The sequence below is a fragment of the Plectropomus leopardus genome, chromosome 10, assembly GCF_026936395.1.
Source record: "Plectropomus leopardus strain MGB_pleo_1.0 chromosome 10, ASM2693639v1, whole genome shotgun sequence".
Taxonomy (NCBI): domain Eukaryota; kingdom Metazoa; phylum Chordata; class Actinopteri; order Perciformes; family Serranidae; genus Plectropomus; species Plectropomus leopardus.
Window position 1 is genome coordinate 37,094,171 of NC_142185.1, and position 17,500 is coordinate 37,111,670.

The 17,500-nt window shown below is 44.1% G+C and overlaps 1 protein-coding gene across 3 annotated transcripts in view; it reads left to right on the top strand.

Annotated features, from left to right (window-relative positions):
• Positions 1-17,500, top strand: part of enox1 (ecto-NOX disulfide-thiol exchanger 1) — a 97,109-nt gene that overhangs the window by 55,474 nt on the left and 24,135 nt on the right. For 2 of the 3 annotated variants that reach the window (XM_042494216.2, XM_088083822.1), the window contains 6 exons: positions 348-485; positions 569-706; positions 8,099-8,266; positions 9,334-9,540; positions 13,962-14,195; positions 16,729-16,941. In XM_042494216.2, coding sequence (XP_042350150.2) covers positions 476-485; positions 569-706; positions 8,099-8,266; positions 9,334-9,540; positions 13,962-14,195; positions 16,729-16,941 — 970 coding nt within the window. In that variant the 5' untranslated portion in view covers positions 348-475. The remainder of the gene's footprint in view (positions 1-347; positions 486-568; positions 707-8,098; positions 8,267-9,333; positions 9,541-13,961; positions 14,196-16,728; positions 16,942-17,500) is intronic. The other variant, XM_088083823.1, reaches the window with a different exon arrangement.

Here is a 17,500-nt window from a genome sequence, read left to right on the forward strand (position 1 = left end):
TGTGTGTGTGTGTGTGTGTGTGTATGTGTTTTGTATTTTTAAAAGGACTGCTAATAAAAGTTCCCACTTGGATAGTAAAGAATTATAGTCCCTTGTTATTGATGTTGACGTGTATTTCTGTGTGTGTGTGTGTGTGTGTGTGTGTGTTTGTGTGTATGTGTGTATGAGAGAAAGAACTGAGATCATAACTTTGCCTTTTAATTAGCTCAAGATTTCTCTGATTTTTGCTCGATGATTCATCGCTGCTCTCTGGGATTTTGGATCTGACGTCTTTTGCATCATCTTAACTCTCCCTTCTGTGTGTGTGTGTGTGTGTGTGTGTTTGTGTTCCTTTAAACCTTCCTCAGGTGGAGTGTGATTGTTGCTGTGACTGGATGAACCCGTCTGTTCACTTGTCCACTGATCCATCATCCGTCCATCGCTGCAGCAGTCAGAGGAAGGATCTGATGAGAGAGGAGAGCAGAGACGACCTGCGATGGCCGGCGGTACGTCACCACGATATCATCAGCTGAATCACACACACCGTGTCCTGTCTGTGTTTGACATCTGTGTGTGTGTGTGTGTGCAGCAGCTGACGGCGTAGACAGTCTGGGAGCAGAGCAGAACCACCTGAGCGTCCCGGTCTCGGATCAAGGAGTCTGGGCCACGACCATGAACAACCTGGGCATCGTGCCGGTGGGCCTCAGCGGGCAGCAGCTGGTTTCAGGTACGTGACCTCACTTCCTGTGCAGAGCGTCATCAGGTCAGCTGTGACTCACTCAGTCTGAGATGTTAAAACTAGAGATCAAGTTATTTAGGCTCTGATCTGGATCCGAGTCATCTGATACAGAGAGTCTGCTGATCGTGAGTCCTGATCCTTGTGTTTACTCTGATCATCCAGCTGCACAGTGAGCACTGCAGGTAGTTTATCTGCCAGCAAAGTCAACCCCGAAATGTTGAGCACCCCAAAGTTTTGCTCTAAATGTTCACTGTGGGTCTCCAACATTTAGAGGGGTGCTAACTTGCACATGTTGGGCAGTTTGCATAACCTGCTCATTTTGCATACATAAGCGTTACTGCGTGTACTGACAGTACGTCAGCAACTGCTCGGCCAATCAGGACAGTATCTGGGAGATTTTGGGAGTTATTGAGGATGCTGAATCCATTTCTGATATTTTCAAAACTCAAAATGTTTTTCCAAACCCGACGTCTGCCTACAAAACTTTGGGGTACTTAACATATCCGAGTTCACGATAGGCAAGGCAAGTTTATTTGTATAGCACGTTTCAGCAACAAGGCAATTCAAGGTGCTCCATAGGCAGGAGAATGGACTAAAATCTCTACGATCTACCACACAGCTGTCAGAGGGAGAGGTGCACTGTGGGTAATGTAGGAGGCAGGTTTGGTTTGTAGTTTTGGAGGTGTTTCATGCATGAATTAAAGCTGTGAGTCGGCTCCATCCTGCGGGGATCATGAATTACTTTTTTAATAAAATCCATCCAGATATTTCAGTCTGGATGTTTCTGACTGGAGTGCAGCTAAAAATAGCATTTTGAAAAGTGATTCCCAGAAATAATTCCCGGTGGAAACGATGTCCTATATAAACTACTTTTATCTCATCCTGAGAAATATTTCATAATTAAAGTCTCTGGGCCCAAATCTCCACACAGATTAACATCTGCAGGAAAAGTGAGTTCACATCAAAATATTTCAAACTTTTAATTAACTCACCTGAGAAATCTACAGCGTTCTCTCCGACAAACGACCCAAAAAATGAGTCATATTTAAACTAATGCCGGTAAAAGTGGGTCTATTTCTCTTCGTTTTCTGTTTATTACTTATATATGTATATATATGTATATATATATATATATACACATATATATGTATATTAAGATTGTATTAACTGATTGTGTGCAGAGAGAGGAAGAAGTGAGGACAACAGGAGAGGAAGCAGATCTCAGATCAGTTAGTGTGTGCGTGTGTGTGCACTCGTTTGTGCATGCGTGTGTTAGTGTGTGTGTGTGTGTGTGTGTGTGTGTGTGTGTGTGTGTGTGTGTGTGTGTGCATGTGTACGGTCGTTCATGCGTGCGTGTGTGGTACAGAAGTCAGCATAATGGCAGCAGAGCTACAGAGAGAGAGAAAGGACAAAATGCTAATTGAGCCTAAGACTTCATTCATATTTATGGCTCTCGAAGCAGCAGACAGACTGAGTTGAAGTTTCGGCTCTTTAGTCTCACAGTCTTCTGACCTGATGATGCTTTCCTGGAGAGACGCATTAACTGCGTGTGTGTGCATGTGGGCGTGCATGCAGGTGTGTGTGTGTGTGTGTGTGTGTGTGTGTGTGTGTGCGCACTAAGAGCTCTTAAATGATCTAAAGTGTAAAAGTTTTTAGTGACATGAAGAACACGCTGAGAATATTGCTGCTACCCTTACTGCTACATGTAGCAATGATAGTATTCGGTAATAATATGTGGATTTGATGTTAATGTGCAAAGTTTAAAAGGAAATAACTGAAGTAGCAGCAGTAGTATTTGTTATAGTGGAAGTATTATAGGTGTAGTAGGCGTAGTTAACCCTTTAATCTCTGCACATATTGAATTGATTTCTTTCAAAAACATGGAAAGAAGGTAATGAGCAACGAAAGTAGAAATGACCCAAAAATTATTAAGAAATAAGTAATAAGTACAAGAACATTACCTGAAAATTAATTTTAGAAAGAAAGAAAGAGAGACAGAGAGAAAGAAAGATGTGTACTTTTACTTCAGTTTTAGGTCTGAGTACTTGTTGTGTGTGTACTTTTACTTCAGTTTTAGGTCTGAGTACTTGTTGTGTGTGTACTTTTACTTCAGTTTTAGGTCTGAGTACTTGTTGTTTGTGAGCTGCAGATTTTATTTTATTTTTTAATTTAAAGGGCCGGGCTGAGAAACATCTGGATGTGATAAATACCTTCATTCTCTTCTCATTTCTTCACATTAAAACCACACACACACACACACACACACACACACACACACACACACACACACACACAATGCTCTGTGCAGCAGAGTGTAAAGTCGTCTCTGTGTGTCCCTCAAAACAAAAACTCGGCTGATCTCCTGACGTCTCAGCAGTGAGTCTGAATGCCTCACTGCCTTCTTCTGATGCTTTTGAAAGAAATCCAGCGTCTTTGCTCGGGTTTTAAAGGGTTAAAGCGCTGACATGTTGTGATTGCAGTGGTGATGTGATGCTGATGAGCTTCGTCCTCTGGCGGTGGCTGCAGACCTCCTCCCTCTGTAATAAAGTGCATGTGGGAACATTTAAAATCTGAAGCGCTGACAGGGAACCTGAGATGTCTGCTGAAGGTTCATTTTACCCAAAATCACACGTTTGCACCCGCTGAACCTGCAGGAGAAACTTTTCACCATCTCATTCTCAGTTTGGAGTTAACGCAGCTCCTGATTCTCATCATCATGATTTTTCTTAATAAGAAAAAAAAATCACTGTTAAAAATAGATAAAGTGCAGACAGTGCAGGATAAAATGATTATTTAAAATTATATTTAAAAAGTTTTCAGCTGTGACTTAAAAGTGCTCAGAGTCGGGGCTTGTCTGTTATTTCAGGTCTGTGCTGCATTATGACAAAACGGTGCTTCATCATGTTTAGTTCTGACTCTGTCCTGAGGGCCCCTGATGTCCTGAGGGCCCCTGATGTCCTGAGGGCCCCTGAAGGTTCACCTCTCACAAGCATGTCAGAGATATATTTTAGCGCTGAGCCACAGTGATTCATAGACAAGCAGCGAGATTTAAAATCAATTCTCTGAGTGACGGGCAGCCAGTGTGAGGATTTTAGGACTGGAGTGATGTTACTGTGTCCAGAGCCGGCTCAGAGGCCAGACCGCTCCGTCCCCCCTTTCCACAATTGAACATTATATACAGAACGGCGAGACGGCATAACGGCGAGGTATCTGAATAAATACGACTTTAGATAAGAATCAGGGTCAGTTTGAAGCCTCGCTTATACAGTAGCATACCCTGTTTATTGTGTAGTCAGTGTGTGTGTGTGTGTGTGTGCGTGTGTGTGTGCGTGCATGTGTACGTGTGTGTGTGTGGACTGACGAGGTGTCTCTGTGAGGGAAACTGCAGCCAGATGTTTGTGTCTGCTGGTTGTTTTCTGGTGAAAAAGCGTCATAAAAGAATCTCAATTAAAGCGTTTTTCTTTGTGTGTGTTGGCTGTGCTCTCTGCGTCCTCCTCCCTCTGAGTGTTTTTCTCCTCCTCTGTCTCTGCTCGCTCCTCTCTCTGCCAGCAGCAGCAGCGGTGGTGGCGGCGGCGGAGCTCCCAGCCAGAGAAATGAAGCTGGCTCGGGATCATTTTGGCTCGGGGAGAAAAAGCAGCCTGGTGTGATTATGATGAATGTGTGGCAGAGAGATGTGTAATTTACCTGTCGGGGTTATCGCACACAACGCTTTAATGAGTTTTCCTAAGACCTGAGAATCTGTGGATGCACGTGCTCAGATTTATGGCAGATAATCTCTCCGACTGTTTTCCTTTTCATAAGCCTGCAGATCTTTAATAAAGACTTTGTGCAGGAGGAGTTTTGCAGCTCTGTAGCCCTCGGTACTCTGTGAAATGAGAATATGTTAGGAATTATTGGGATCCAGCTGCCCAAAAAATACCTGCTTAAAAACAATTGTCTTCAAAGAATGCATTTATTAATATGAATTCGCCAAGAGCTTCTTTTTCAACACAAAGTTCAATCCGTGAAGGGAGGAGTCTGCGAGAGTCGAAAATGTAAATTGGAGGAAGCAGAGCTGCTTTTTTGCCATTTGTATGAGTACAAACTGTTTTATATGTACTCTTGTTGCCAAACCAAGGACCACAGGACTCACTGACTGCAGACCCGTCTCTTTTGAGCGCCTTGTACTGTCACACCTAAAACTCATCGCGGACCCTCTTCTGGACCCCCTGCAGTTCACCTACAGAGCCGACAGGTCTGTAGGCGACGCTGTCAACCCGCCACATCATCCTCGAGCATCCAGCAGGAACCTACGCCAGGATCCTGTTTGTGGAGTGGTACGCTGCAGCCACGGCGAGGGACAAGAGCAGGCTGCAGCGTATCATCCGCGCTGCAGAGAGGGCGATTGGCTGCTACCTGCCATCTCTCTGTGACCTGTGCACCTCCGGGGCCCTGAGGCGTGCAGGCAGAATTGTGGCCGAACCCCCTCACCCCGGACACGGACTTTTCGAGACCCTCCCCACTCGCAAGAGGCTGCGGTCCTTCATGACCAAAACCTCAAGACTCAAGAACAGTTTCTTCCCCTCTGCTGTCACCATCATGAACAATACTCTACGGCATTGTCATGAACAATGAATCTCAAGAATCCCTCAAGGGAATTTCTTTGAATTTGGCACAAACGTCAACGTGGACTCAAAGATGAACTGATGAGCATTTGGTGGTCAGAGGTCAAGGTTACTGTGACCTTGGGTGCATCATATTGTTATGAGCACAATATCTCTAGAACCCCTCGAGGTAGTTTCTTTAAATTTGGCACAAACGTCCATTTGGATTTATGGATGAACTTCAGATTTTCTGGCTGCAGGTCAAAGGTCAAGGTCATTGTGACTGCATCTTTCTAACTCCCCAAAACACAATATCTCAAGATCACCTTAAAGGATTTCTTTCAAATCTGACACAAACATCCAGTGTCATCAAGGATGAACTGATTCGAATTTGGGGCTCAGAGATCGTGGTCATTGTGAGCTGGAATCCATCTCACCCTGAGGAAGTTTCTGCAAATTTAGCACAAACGTCTTAGGGATGAACCACTTCAAAATTAGTGCTCAGAGGTCAAAGTCACCTTGACCTTGCGTTCATCACATTTTTGTGAACACAATATGTCACTTGGAGTCCACTTGGACTGAAAAATGAACTGATTCTATTCTAGCTGAAGGACTTGAAGTAAAAACACAACAGTTGTAAGTCTTTCTTATGTTTTGACCTTTATAAATAACGTCCTGTTTACCTCCGATGTTTGATATCTCAAAACCTAAAAACTGAAACGATTTAGACTCCAGCCGAGGAATGCAACACACCTTTCTTGTGATGATATCATCACAAAGTAAAACAGATCTGAGGACGCAGCGAGGACACACTGTAACACAGAACTCTAATCTTCAGGATAAAAATATCTGAGAGGTTTTTCCTCTCGGGCGCTCAGTGTCTGTGCGGCGCCTCCCTTCCTGTGTGTGCTGATTGGTTCAGGTGGAGCCGGCTGTGTGCTGCCTGCTGGAGCAGCAGCAGTAAAAAGCTTTCACTCTGAATCAACGCTGCGCTCTATCAATCGTCCTCACCGAGCGCCAGCACAAGCTTTTCTTTCCGTTGCATTACTCTAACGGACGTTTGTCCTCTCCGTGTGTGACAGCCTCCCTCTGCTCCGGTTTGAATCACTTCATGGTGCCGTGAGGGCTTTCTGCTGATGCCCTCTTGTTTCTGCAGAGAGAACATGCGTCGCTGCTCCGCCCGGCTGCTCTGTCTGCTGCTCTGTCTGCACCCAGACACATGACACATTGCTGCTGTCGTCTCCGTCCCCTCACCGTTCATCTGCTCCCCTCTTCATCACTTTCTTTGTCCTGGAGATTTTTTTCTCCTCCTCCTCAGCGGCTCCTCTCCTTCCTCTCATTACCTCGGGAGGCTGTTTTCTTGTCTCCTCTCACATCTTGTTCCCATTTCTATCCTCGTATCTCTTTCCTCTCAGATAGCCCTGCTGTATTTCTTTTTACCTCTGCTGAACGTGTGATATTTTTCTGTATTTTGAAATATTTCACTGCAGTTTTCCTCCCTGTGACCTCGCTGTAGTTTGATAGAGGCAGCCAGATTCCTAATGTGTGTTGTCATCACTTCTTTAATAGGAATAAAAAGCCGTTTGGAGGCTCGCAGTAAAGATTCATGTGACTGTTTGTAATGCTGAAACATTAATGATAGTTAATGTGTATTTAATTACCTGTCGGGCCGCAGCGCAGAGGATTTTAGAGGTGTGAGCAGAAAGAAGCTCTGACCCAGCATGTTGTTCCTGGCACAGCAGCACATTTAACCCTTTGAAACCTGGAAAATCAGTTGTCTTGTGCTACATTCAGACACTTTTTAGGAGCAGTTAAACCTCAGAAACTTGAGAACATTTCTTTTAGAACATGGCTGAAAAGGCAAGAGATGTCCCACAAATTGCTAGAAATGATAGAAAAGGTGACAAGAGAATGACCTGAAAATAAGTTTAAAGAAAGAGATAGAGAAATTTTTAGATTTATTGATGGATCATTACAACAAAATAAGGAAAAATGTCCAGGAAACTAAATTTTTGTAACTAAAAACATAGTTTTCTGGACATTTCCCCTATTTTCTTGATATTATTGACTATTTTATCTGTATATTTATATATTTCTGTTGCTGTTTTTATTTATTTACTTTTTTTTACAGTTTTTCTTTTTTGTGTGTGCAAAATTTAAATGGAGAGGCTGTTTAAGACTTAATACTTTAATGCCTGCACACTCACAATAAAAATGTGCACAAACACACCAAAAACCTGCATGTACACACTATAAATGTGCACATATACATCAAAAACATGCACATACACATTGAAAACGTGCACATACACACCAAAAACCTGCATGTACACACTGAAAACATGCACATACACATCAAAAGCATGCACACTCAGAACAAAAATGTGCAATAACACACTAAAATCATACACATACGCACTGAAAATATCCACATACACATAGAAAATGTGCATATATACACTGAACATCTACAAAAACACACAGAAAACCTGCATGTACACACTATAAAAGTGCACATACACATTGAAAACGTGCACTCTTATACTGAAAACATATACAAACACACAGAAAACCTGCATAAACGGACTCAAAATGTCCTCCTACACATCAAAACCGGGCTTAGACAATTTGCACATTTGTTGGTGTGTTTGTGCGTGTTTTTGTGAGCGTGCAGGCGTTTCAGTGTTTGGCCCTAAAGGGCCTCTCATTGTCCAGTTCATGAAGCCCGCAGATCTAAAACTTTCACTCTCACACCCGGCTGCCCTTGTTGTTTTTGTGTTGTGTTTTTGTGGTGCAGACTCTCTGTGTATCCAGAGGTTCGACCCCGGACTGGGACTCATCGCTCCCATCAACCCTCTGATGGCGGGAATCAGCTTGGTCCCGCCCCCGCCTGTTCCCCCCGACATGCCGCTCATCAAGGAGATCATCCACTGCAAGAGCTGCACGCTGTTCCCCCAGAACCCCAGTAATACCACACACACAAACACACACACACACACACACACACACTGGGTTAAATATCACTAGAAATTCACACACAAGGCAGGTTTCCATTAAGTCTAAAATAAAATACAAAATACGTCCGATAGAAACATGTCAGTTTGGCAAAAGCTCCCATTTGCTATGAGGTCACATGATGCTGTGAGGTCACATGACGCTGTGAGGTCACATGATGCTGTGTCTGTGTGCTTGTCAGTAGGAACTGGCTCCCTCATGATGCAGCAGGAGCTACAAGAGCTGTTACTGCATCACTTTAACTCTGAGAAAGTTTTGAATCCACAATTCCTCTGTGAGATCGTGGACTACATCTCCCAGAAATCCCTCATACGTGTCCGCTCCCACGTATAAGGGGCTCGCCTTTCCATCATGGCTCCATAACACGCCTACATGAAATAATGACAGCTAGTGCGGTGGCTGCAATAGAAATAAAGCTGCTGATGTTTTGAACATCCATCGCCACGGTTACTGGGATGTTACCACCAGAGGAGGAGTCACACAACATCAGTCAGTGGAAACAGTCAGCTCGGAATTATGTTTTTCCCACATTTTGAAAATATTGCTTATGCTTTGCACAAATCTGTGATGGAGACCCACCTACAGTCACATGCTGCAGCGCTGAGGTCGGCCGAGTCTCTGCAGGTCGGAGGTGTCGCAGCAGATCTTTGCTCTCAGAAACAGATATTTTTCTGCAGCTGAGTGAAACTTTCCTCAGAGGGCGGAGGGAGAGAAACACAGAGCTGCACCTGATGTGATGCATGCAGGCAGGTAACGAAGGTGCTTTCAGAATGAGAGCTGCTGCTGTCGCTGCCTCCAGTGTTTCCATGCTCTCAGGTACATTTTGTTCCTCTATAAAAGGAAACAAGAGAAGCGAGCAGCGCCCTGAAAAAACTCAGCACATCTGTGATTATTAGAGAACATACAGACACATGTCATGTGCATTTTGTTCACATTAGAATTATTTGACACACAAAATGCGTCATGTCCTAAAAAATCCCACAGCAGGAAACATCATGTCGTCTTGTTGTTGGTCAGATCTGCCGCCTCCGTCGACGAGGGAGCGCCCCCCTGGCTGCAAGACGGTGTTTGTGGGGGGTCTGCCGGAGAACGCCACCGAGGAGATCATCAGGGAGGTTTTCGACCAGTGCGGAGAGATCATCGCCATCCGCAAGAGCAAGAAGAACTTCTGCCACATCCGCTTCAGCGAGGAATTCATGGTGGACAAGGCCCTCTACCTGTCAGGTACACATGCATACATACACATAAACCCTGTATACACATAGATTTACATATACATATATGTATACATATCAGAGGTTGACTCGTCATGTGACTAGAACAGCAGAGAAAAAAGTAAAGGGGAGCAGGCAGGACTGCTGTCATAATTTCATTTAATTATTTTTTTTTCTGTTTTAATCATAAATATCAAATATTCATTAAATTTCAGAAATGTATCCCTTTAAATGTTTTTTAATGACGCCAAAATGGTTTTAGATGGGAAAAAAACACACACAAAAAAACAAAAAAACACTGATTACACTGAAATACACGATCTGGACTCGAGAAAATTATCAGACACTGAAGAATGGAAAGAGCCTAAAATGCCCCAAACAGTCCCTAAAGATGAAGTTGGTAACTTGTCAAAATAACTTTTTGTCATATGTTTTGAAATCGTCTTAATATTGTGAGAGGAGTACATGAGGCAGATGATCGGTGAGACTCAGCTCCCTCTGGCTCCTCCTGGTGGCAAAATCCACCGCACCTGGCAGAGCTCAGCCAATCAGAGCCAGGGGGAGGGCTCTACTCAGTGTCAATCACTGCTCGTGCGCACGCTGCGCAGCCTCCTTCCCTCGCGCATGCTCGGCCAAGCTCACCACCGTCAGCTCGCGGCCTCGGGAGGAAAATCACGACACAATGGCCGAAAAACAAACACCAGCGATGAAAAACCGGCTCTTTCCTCCGCTGACAGCAGCAGACGCCGCGAGGACAGAGTCTCAGAGCGAAGACCAAAAACGAGCTCAAAGGAATAAATTCAACCAGCCGAGATAAACACACGGTGACACCTAACAGCTAACGGGAGCGGACAGGACTGCAGACAGGTGAGTCAGCCTCGTTTCTGTTTCTCAGATAAATCATGTTTTTAGTGAAGGCGCTGAACCGCTGCAGGCTGGTGTGTGCTGGTACTGTGCTGCTGCTGCGGAGCTGACGTTAGCACGCTTCCGATGCTAACGTTAGCACGCTTCCGATGCTAACGCCGGTTAGCAGAGTGGCTAAAAACATCTGCGTGAAGTTACCGATCAGTCTCGTCAGTTTGGGTTTATTTCTGATATTTCTGTGATCTGCCACGTTATAATGTTGTCACCATCGCTGTTCTGCTGCGGAGTTAACTCTCTGTTTACCACAGTTTCTGTTAACGAACACCGATGATGCTAAAAGCACATGCTAACGTGTTTAGCCTGAAAGAAACTGCTGTACACAAGTTTTCTTAGAAAAACCGATTTAACCGTCTGCTGACTATGTGTCTGTTAACGTGCAGGCTGCGGCTGTGCGTGCCTGTCACAGCTGGAGTTGTGTCACAGCTGGAGTTGTGTCACAGCTGGAGTTGTGTCACAGCTGGAGTTGTGTCACAGCTGGAGTTGTGTCACTGTCACATAGTGAAATGACAAAATGCTCCTGGTGGTGAAGAAAAACTGTCAGATGACATAAATGTTTCTGCTCTTTCTCCAGGCCTGACGTCACCACTGAGAGAGACTGGACTTTGCATCAGGAATCAAATCCTCCAGCACTATTTTTTAACTGGTATATTATTTTAACATATTCTAGTTTTTTTAATATATATTTAACATACTTTGTAGCATGAGTCACATATTTGTGAATAATCTTACTTCAGCTTCATTTATTTTATTGTAGTATAATGCAAACACTTTTGAGTACATTTTTTTTATTTTAGATTTATTATTCTCTTTGCTTATGTATGGTTTGAGAGCAAACTGTAAAATGTTACAATTTTCCCACGGAGATCAATAAAGTATTTATTAGTGCTGGGCATAGATTAATTTTTTTAATCTGGATTAATCTCACTGCAATCCTGTAGTTAATCTAGATTAATCTAGATTAAAATTATAGATTTGAATTTTGCCAAAGACATTCAAAATAATATCAATCTATCTAAATGATGAAAATGCATCACAAACTGCTTGAGAAAGCTGTTCTACTATAATATTTGGTAAAGAAAAATAATGTTCCATAAGATTTACTTTGGTGTTTAACTTTTTTTTATTTTGTTAAACACAGACATTTAGGAGCACAGGTTCTGTCTCCATGTGGAAAAAGCTTTTTCCTGCTAACTGGAATGAACAGCAGAGGGCGCAGCCTCTGATAACATGACCCTAACTGAACTGTGGGCCTACATTAGAGGTCATGAAGAAGACCATTAACGGTCAGCAGCTTTGTGACACGGCTTGAGCCAATCACTCCGGTCACTCAGGCAGACCAGCTGCCGCCTTGTTCGCGCCCCCTCCGCGTAATTCGACCAGGTATACATCCGCGCTTAAACAACAAAGTGAAATTGGTGCCTCGCTCACTGTATAGACCCAACTTAGTGAATAGTTTATCGCGCGATAAGAATCCCGCGTTAACGCAGCACGTTAACGCCGTTAACGGCCCAGCACTAGTTTTTATGATTCTGTTTTTTTGTTACACACACCTGTATTGTACTCACTTGTATTTCAGTCATCTACCAAATTAAATAAACACATATGCAAAGTATCATTGTTTGTGTTTACATAAGCTTCTCAGGTATTACTTTTGAGACAATACTTGTCTAGTATTGGCTGTGAATCTCAATACTACAAATGTACGTCTTTATATTGTTTAAAACTGGTTCAAAAAGTATTGTGATAATAGAATACGGTTATGTGTTTGATGGATGCAAGTAGAAAAGAGTCACTTTTTAAAACAAATTTATTTATAGAATAGTAAAGTTTAATACATTTTAAAACAATTTGGAGATAGAGCTGCTTAAAACAATCTATTTTCAGTACAGTACTCAAAGTATTTTAGGGCTGCACCTACGATTATTTTTCCGATTAATCTATCAATTTTATTATTATCTATTATGATCTAATTATTATTTTTTTTATTATATAATATAACAACGAATTTACCGAAAATAACATTTTAAAACGCTGCAGGGCATTATTCCCCAACTAAAACTAGCCCAGTCTTAACTGGTAATCTGTGTTTTACAGTCTGATATAAAGTCTCTCCAAAATAAAATTAATGCAAGAGCTTGTTCCAGTCAAGTAAAAAAAGGAATGTAGTGTAATCTACATTTAGCGATCCAACAGCAAAATACATAAAACTATATAAAATAAAGTCACTTAACTAAACAGTTTGTCTTTGTTACAGCAACAAACCTCAAATCTAGCATTTCAACAAAACATCTTACAGTAAGGTTACTGCAGTTTAAAAAACTAACATAAATAATTAGCACTCGTCCGTTCTTTCTGCATCACAAGAGTCCAGCCTTAACTGGGCCTTAAGGCGCACCGCTGCCTGCTGATGAGTGTTTTTAGAAGCACGTGTTCCTCTCATTTATGAAGTTATACAAGCTCCTGCACAGCTGACAACCACATCCTGTAATTGTTTCAAAATAAATGCATGTATCAGCAGCTGATGGCATTCTGTCCAGAGAGACACAGTCAAATAGCTTTTGTTTTGAAAGGGAAGCAAGGAAGTTGAGGTAAAACAAACATCTTAGTATTTCCTCATCTCTGTGACAGAGACTTTAAGATGGTGAGACATCGTTTCTGTAGATGTTCTGCAGCTGACACGCAGCTCAGACGCACCTGACAGACGCTGCTCACGCTCTCATTACGCGCGCTGTGTGAAACGGTGCGACGCGTCGATTACGTCACCGCGCCGCCGCAGCCCTAAAGTACTTACATGTAACAGGGTAACAGTAATAATATTGTAGGGGAGGATCTGGAAATCGGTAAAGATTTGACCAGATACATCAGCCTGGTATGGCCACTTGTGAGGTTGTGCACTGCCATGAAACATGACAGGACAGTCTGTGTCCTCCTGGATCTGGAGGGTCTGCTATAGACCCCCGTCAGGCGCGAGGCTCCCTCCCACAAAGTCCAGGGTCCTCAGTGTTTGGTATACATGACGCATGACACATGACGGCTCCCTTCCCTCCACGCCCGTCTGTACTTAGTGTCAGTTATGGGGTGATTCCTTCAGAGGGGACCTGCAGGGCCGAGGAGCGGGGACCTGCAGGGCCGAGGAGCGGGGACCTGCAGGGCCGATGAGCGGGGACCTGCAGGGCCGAGGAGCGGGGACCTGCTGGCCCGAGGAGAGGGGACCTGCAGGGCCGAGGAGCGGGGACCTGCAGGGCCGAGGAGAGGGGACCTGCGGGGCCGAGGAGAGGGGACCTTCTGGCCCGAGGAGCGGGGACCTGCTGGCCCGAGGAGAGGGGACCTGCTGGCCCGAGGAGAGGGGACCTGCTGGCCCGAGGAGAGGGGACCTGCGGGGCCGAGGAGCGGGGACCTGCGGGGCCGAGGAGCGGGGACCTGCAGGGCCGAGGAGCGGGGACCTGCAGGCTGCGGTCTGTCTCTCCTCAAAGTTACCAACTATAAATATTCCTCTCGTCCTCTCAGGGTACCGGATGCGTATCGGATCCAGCACGGACAAAAAGGACTCAGGGAGGATCCACGTAGACTTTGCTCAGGCCAGAGACGACCTGTACGAGTGGGAGTGTAAACAGCGGCTCCTGGCCAGAGAGGAACGCCACCGCCGCAAGATCCACGAGGACCGGCTGAGACCGCCGTCTCCTCCTCCCATAGTGCACTTCTCTGAGCACGAGGCAGCCATGTTGGCAGAGAGACTGAAAGGTGAGAAATGATAAAAAGATTTTCTCTTCTTCTGTTAACACCTTCACAAAAACACATCTACGGTTAGCACCATGTAAACAGACACATTTAAACTCGTCCTCACTAACTCAACACTGACTCGTCCACACTGACTCATCTTCACTGACTTAACACTGACTCATCTTCACTGACTCATCTTCACTGACTCATCTTCACTAACTCAACACTGACTCATCTTCACTGACTCGTCCACACTGACTCATCTTCACTAACTCAACACTGACTCATCTTCACTGACTCAACACTGACTCATCTTCACTGACTCGTCCACACTGACTCATCTTCACTAACTCAACACTGACTCATCTTCACTAACTCAACACTGACTCATCTTCACTAACTCATCCACACTGACTCGTCCACACTGACTCATCTTCACGAACTCAACACTGACTCATCTTCACTGACTCGTCCACACTGACTCATCTTCACTGACTCGTCCACACTGACTCATCTTCACTGACTCGTCCACACTGACTCATCTTCACTGACTCGTCCTGTGAGCTTGCTGCTAAAATCTGCAGCCGTCGTCATGGATACAAAAAAACAATCACTTTTATCAAACACATCATTGTGAATCATTCTGGACTTCTGAGAGCTTTAGGATTTGGAGGTCACCGTTAACAACCAGACTAATGTGATTGTCTGCACAGCTGCTGTCATGCGTGTGTGTGTGTGTGTGTGTGTGTGTGTGTGTGTGTGTGCGTGTGTGCGTGTGTGTGCATGTGTGTGTGTGTGTGCGTGTGCGTGTGTGTGAGAGTGTGTGTGAGTGTGTGTGAGTGTGTAATCTCTTGCTGTGAAACCTAATCAAACACTGAAGTGAATCATTGAGGAAGCTGCACAATTATTGATATTTTTCATGAAGCAACAACTCAGTTTGTCTCCGACTGTGAGAGACACCAACAGGACGTGTTTGTCTCTGTGAGTTGTTTGTTGTTTGTTGTTGTTTCTCTGTGTGTTATTTTAGATATATACATACATATATATTTATATACATATATATATACATATATATATATATAGTTGGTGTTATCGTGAAACCAGAAAAATAAATATATGTATTTCTTCCTTTTGGTTTCTGATTTTTCCTTTCAAAAGAAAAGACAAGTTGAAAGCTTTACAGAGCTGATATTAATTGTTAACAGCCGTAATAATAATAATGATAATAATAATAATAATAATGATAATAGAAACAGAATAAGATGATAAGCTGAGAGATGGTCTCCAGCAGCAGCAGCAGCGGTTTCTGTTGCTGAGCAGCTGCAGCGTGTTGCTTTGCTTTGTCAGTATTTGCTGCTGAATCTGTGATTTCTTTGCCCGAGTGCCGTTCCTCATCCATCCTCTAATACCCAACATAAACAAGCATGTTTTCTCTCTCAATAACCTCTTTATGAATTCATTCTTCACTCGGCTCAGCAGGGGAAATAAATTTCCATTCTTGGAGCAGTCGTCCCGGTCGAGGCGTGCTTCATTGTGCTCGCTGTAATGTGACTGTAATCTGCTGCTGTGTGTGAATGGAGCTTTATCTGAGCGGGGGAAAGTGTCTCCTTACAGGTTGTGTTGCAGCGGGTATTGAGCTCATTAAATGCTCTCTAATTCACTCTGTTCTGCCGCCGTCCTCGGCTCCGCGCCTCCGCTCAATTATTATTATTCAAATGGAGGAGAACGCGGCGACGGGGGCCCGCAGAGACTCCCGCTCTTTATGACTGACACCCACTGCAGCTCCACGTTTTGGTTGGAAAGTTAAAAAATCAGAAATGCTCTTTGTGTTCAGCGGCCGTGGCGTGATTCACAGAGCCGTGAACGGCGAACGCCCCCAGAGGAGATTTCAGTCCTCGCCGGCTGCTCTGTTGTTTGTTTAGCCCGAGTGAACGTTAAAGGTCCCATGAAATGACTTCACTTCCTGCAACGAGCCGCCGTTTAATCTGATGGAGCGCGACTCAGGAGCACGCTCACTGACGCAACTGCACCACTGCAACAGTGTCAAAATACGCCGTTACAAGTAAAAAAAGCTGCTTTAAAACCTTACTGAAGTAAAAGTACCATTGCAATAGTGTCAAAATACTGTTTCAAATAAAAGTCCTGATTTAAATCCTCACTGAAGTAAAAGTACCCCTACTACGTTGTCAAAATACTCTGTTACAAGTAAATGTCCTCTTTGAAAACCTGCTAAAGTAAAGTACCACTACAACAATGTTGAAATGATTTTTTACGAGTAAAAGGCTTGGATTAAAAACCTTCTTAAGTACAAGTACCCGAAGTACAAATACTCAGTTAGAGGTAAAAAGTCCTGATTTAATACCTCATAAGTAACCTTTACGACAAAGTCAAAATACTCAGATACAGGTAAAAGTCCTGATTTTGACCTTAGTGTAGTAAAAGTACCTCTACGAGAGTGTGAAAGTACTCCTGTTGGATTGCAGTATTCTCAGCTTGCCGTGGTTCAGTGATCACCTGTGACATCAGCTCACCTTTCTGAACCTCTCCTCCACAGACGACCATAAGTTCAGCGAAGCCACAGCGGTGCTGTTCACCTGGATCGACCGCGGCGAAGTCAACCGGCGGACCGCCAACAACTTCTACTCTATGATCCAGTCGGCCAACAGCCACGTGCGGCGGCTAATGAGCGAGAAAGCTCAGCACGAGGAGGAGATGGAGCGCGCCAAGGAGGCCTTCAAGAACGCCCTGCTGGCCATCCTGACCCAGTGTAAGGACGCTTTATTTGTCTTTAACTCATGAGTCCATCGGGACGTCCATCAGGACGGCCCCCACAGGACCGAGACCGAGCGTCTGTCCGGGTGAGTTCATCACGTCACCACGCAGCGCTTCAGGTCATCGCTCTCAGGAATCAAACAGCTGAGAGTCAGAATAAGGAGGAAACAAATGCTTCCTAAAGAGGGCGAGCTAAAAACGATGAATGAAACTCGTCTTTGGTTATTGCACATTTTTAATAACATTTACACAAAGTCGATTTCAAACATATCAAAACAAGAAACAACAAGCCAACACCTGTTGAGTTTCAGCCAGCTGAACCTAAGAAACGCTTCATACACGCCGTCGATTTGATTTGTAGAAGTAAAATGTGAATCGGAAACATTTTCTGAATAATCCAATCACTGTAATTCACTAAGAGATGAGCAAAGTAAGAAAACGTCGATGAAGCCCAGAGATCAGTGGGGAACAAGATTAGAGCAAAAATAAGAGATTTGTTCTTAAATTGTTTCTTGCATGAGGCTCAATGTGACATAAAATATGACATTTGTCAC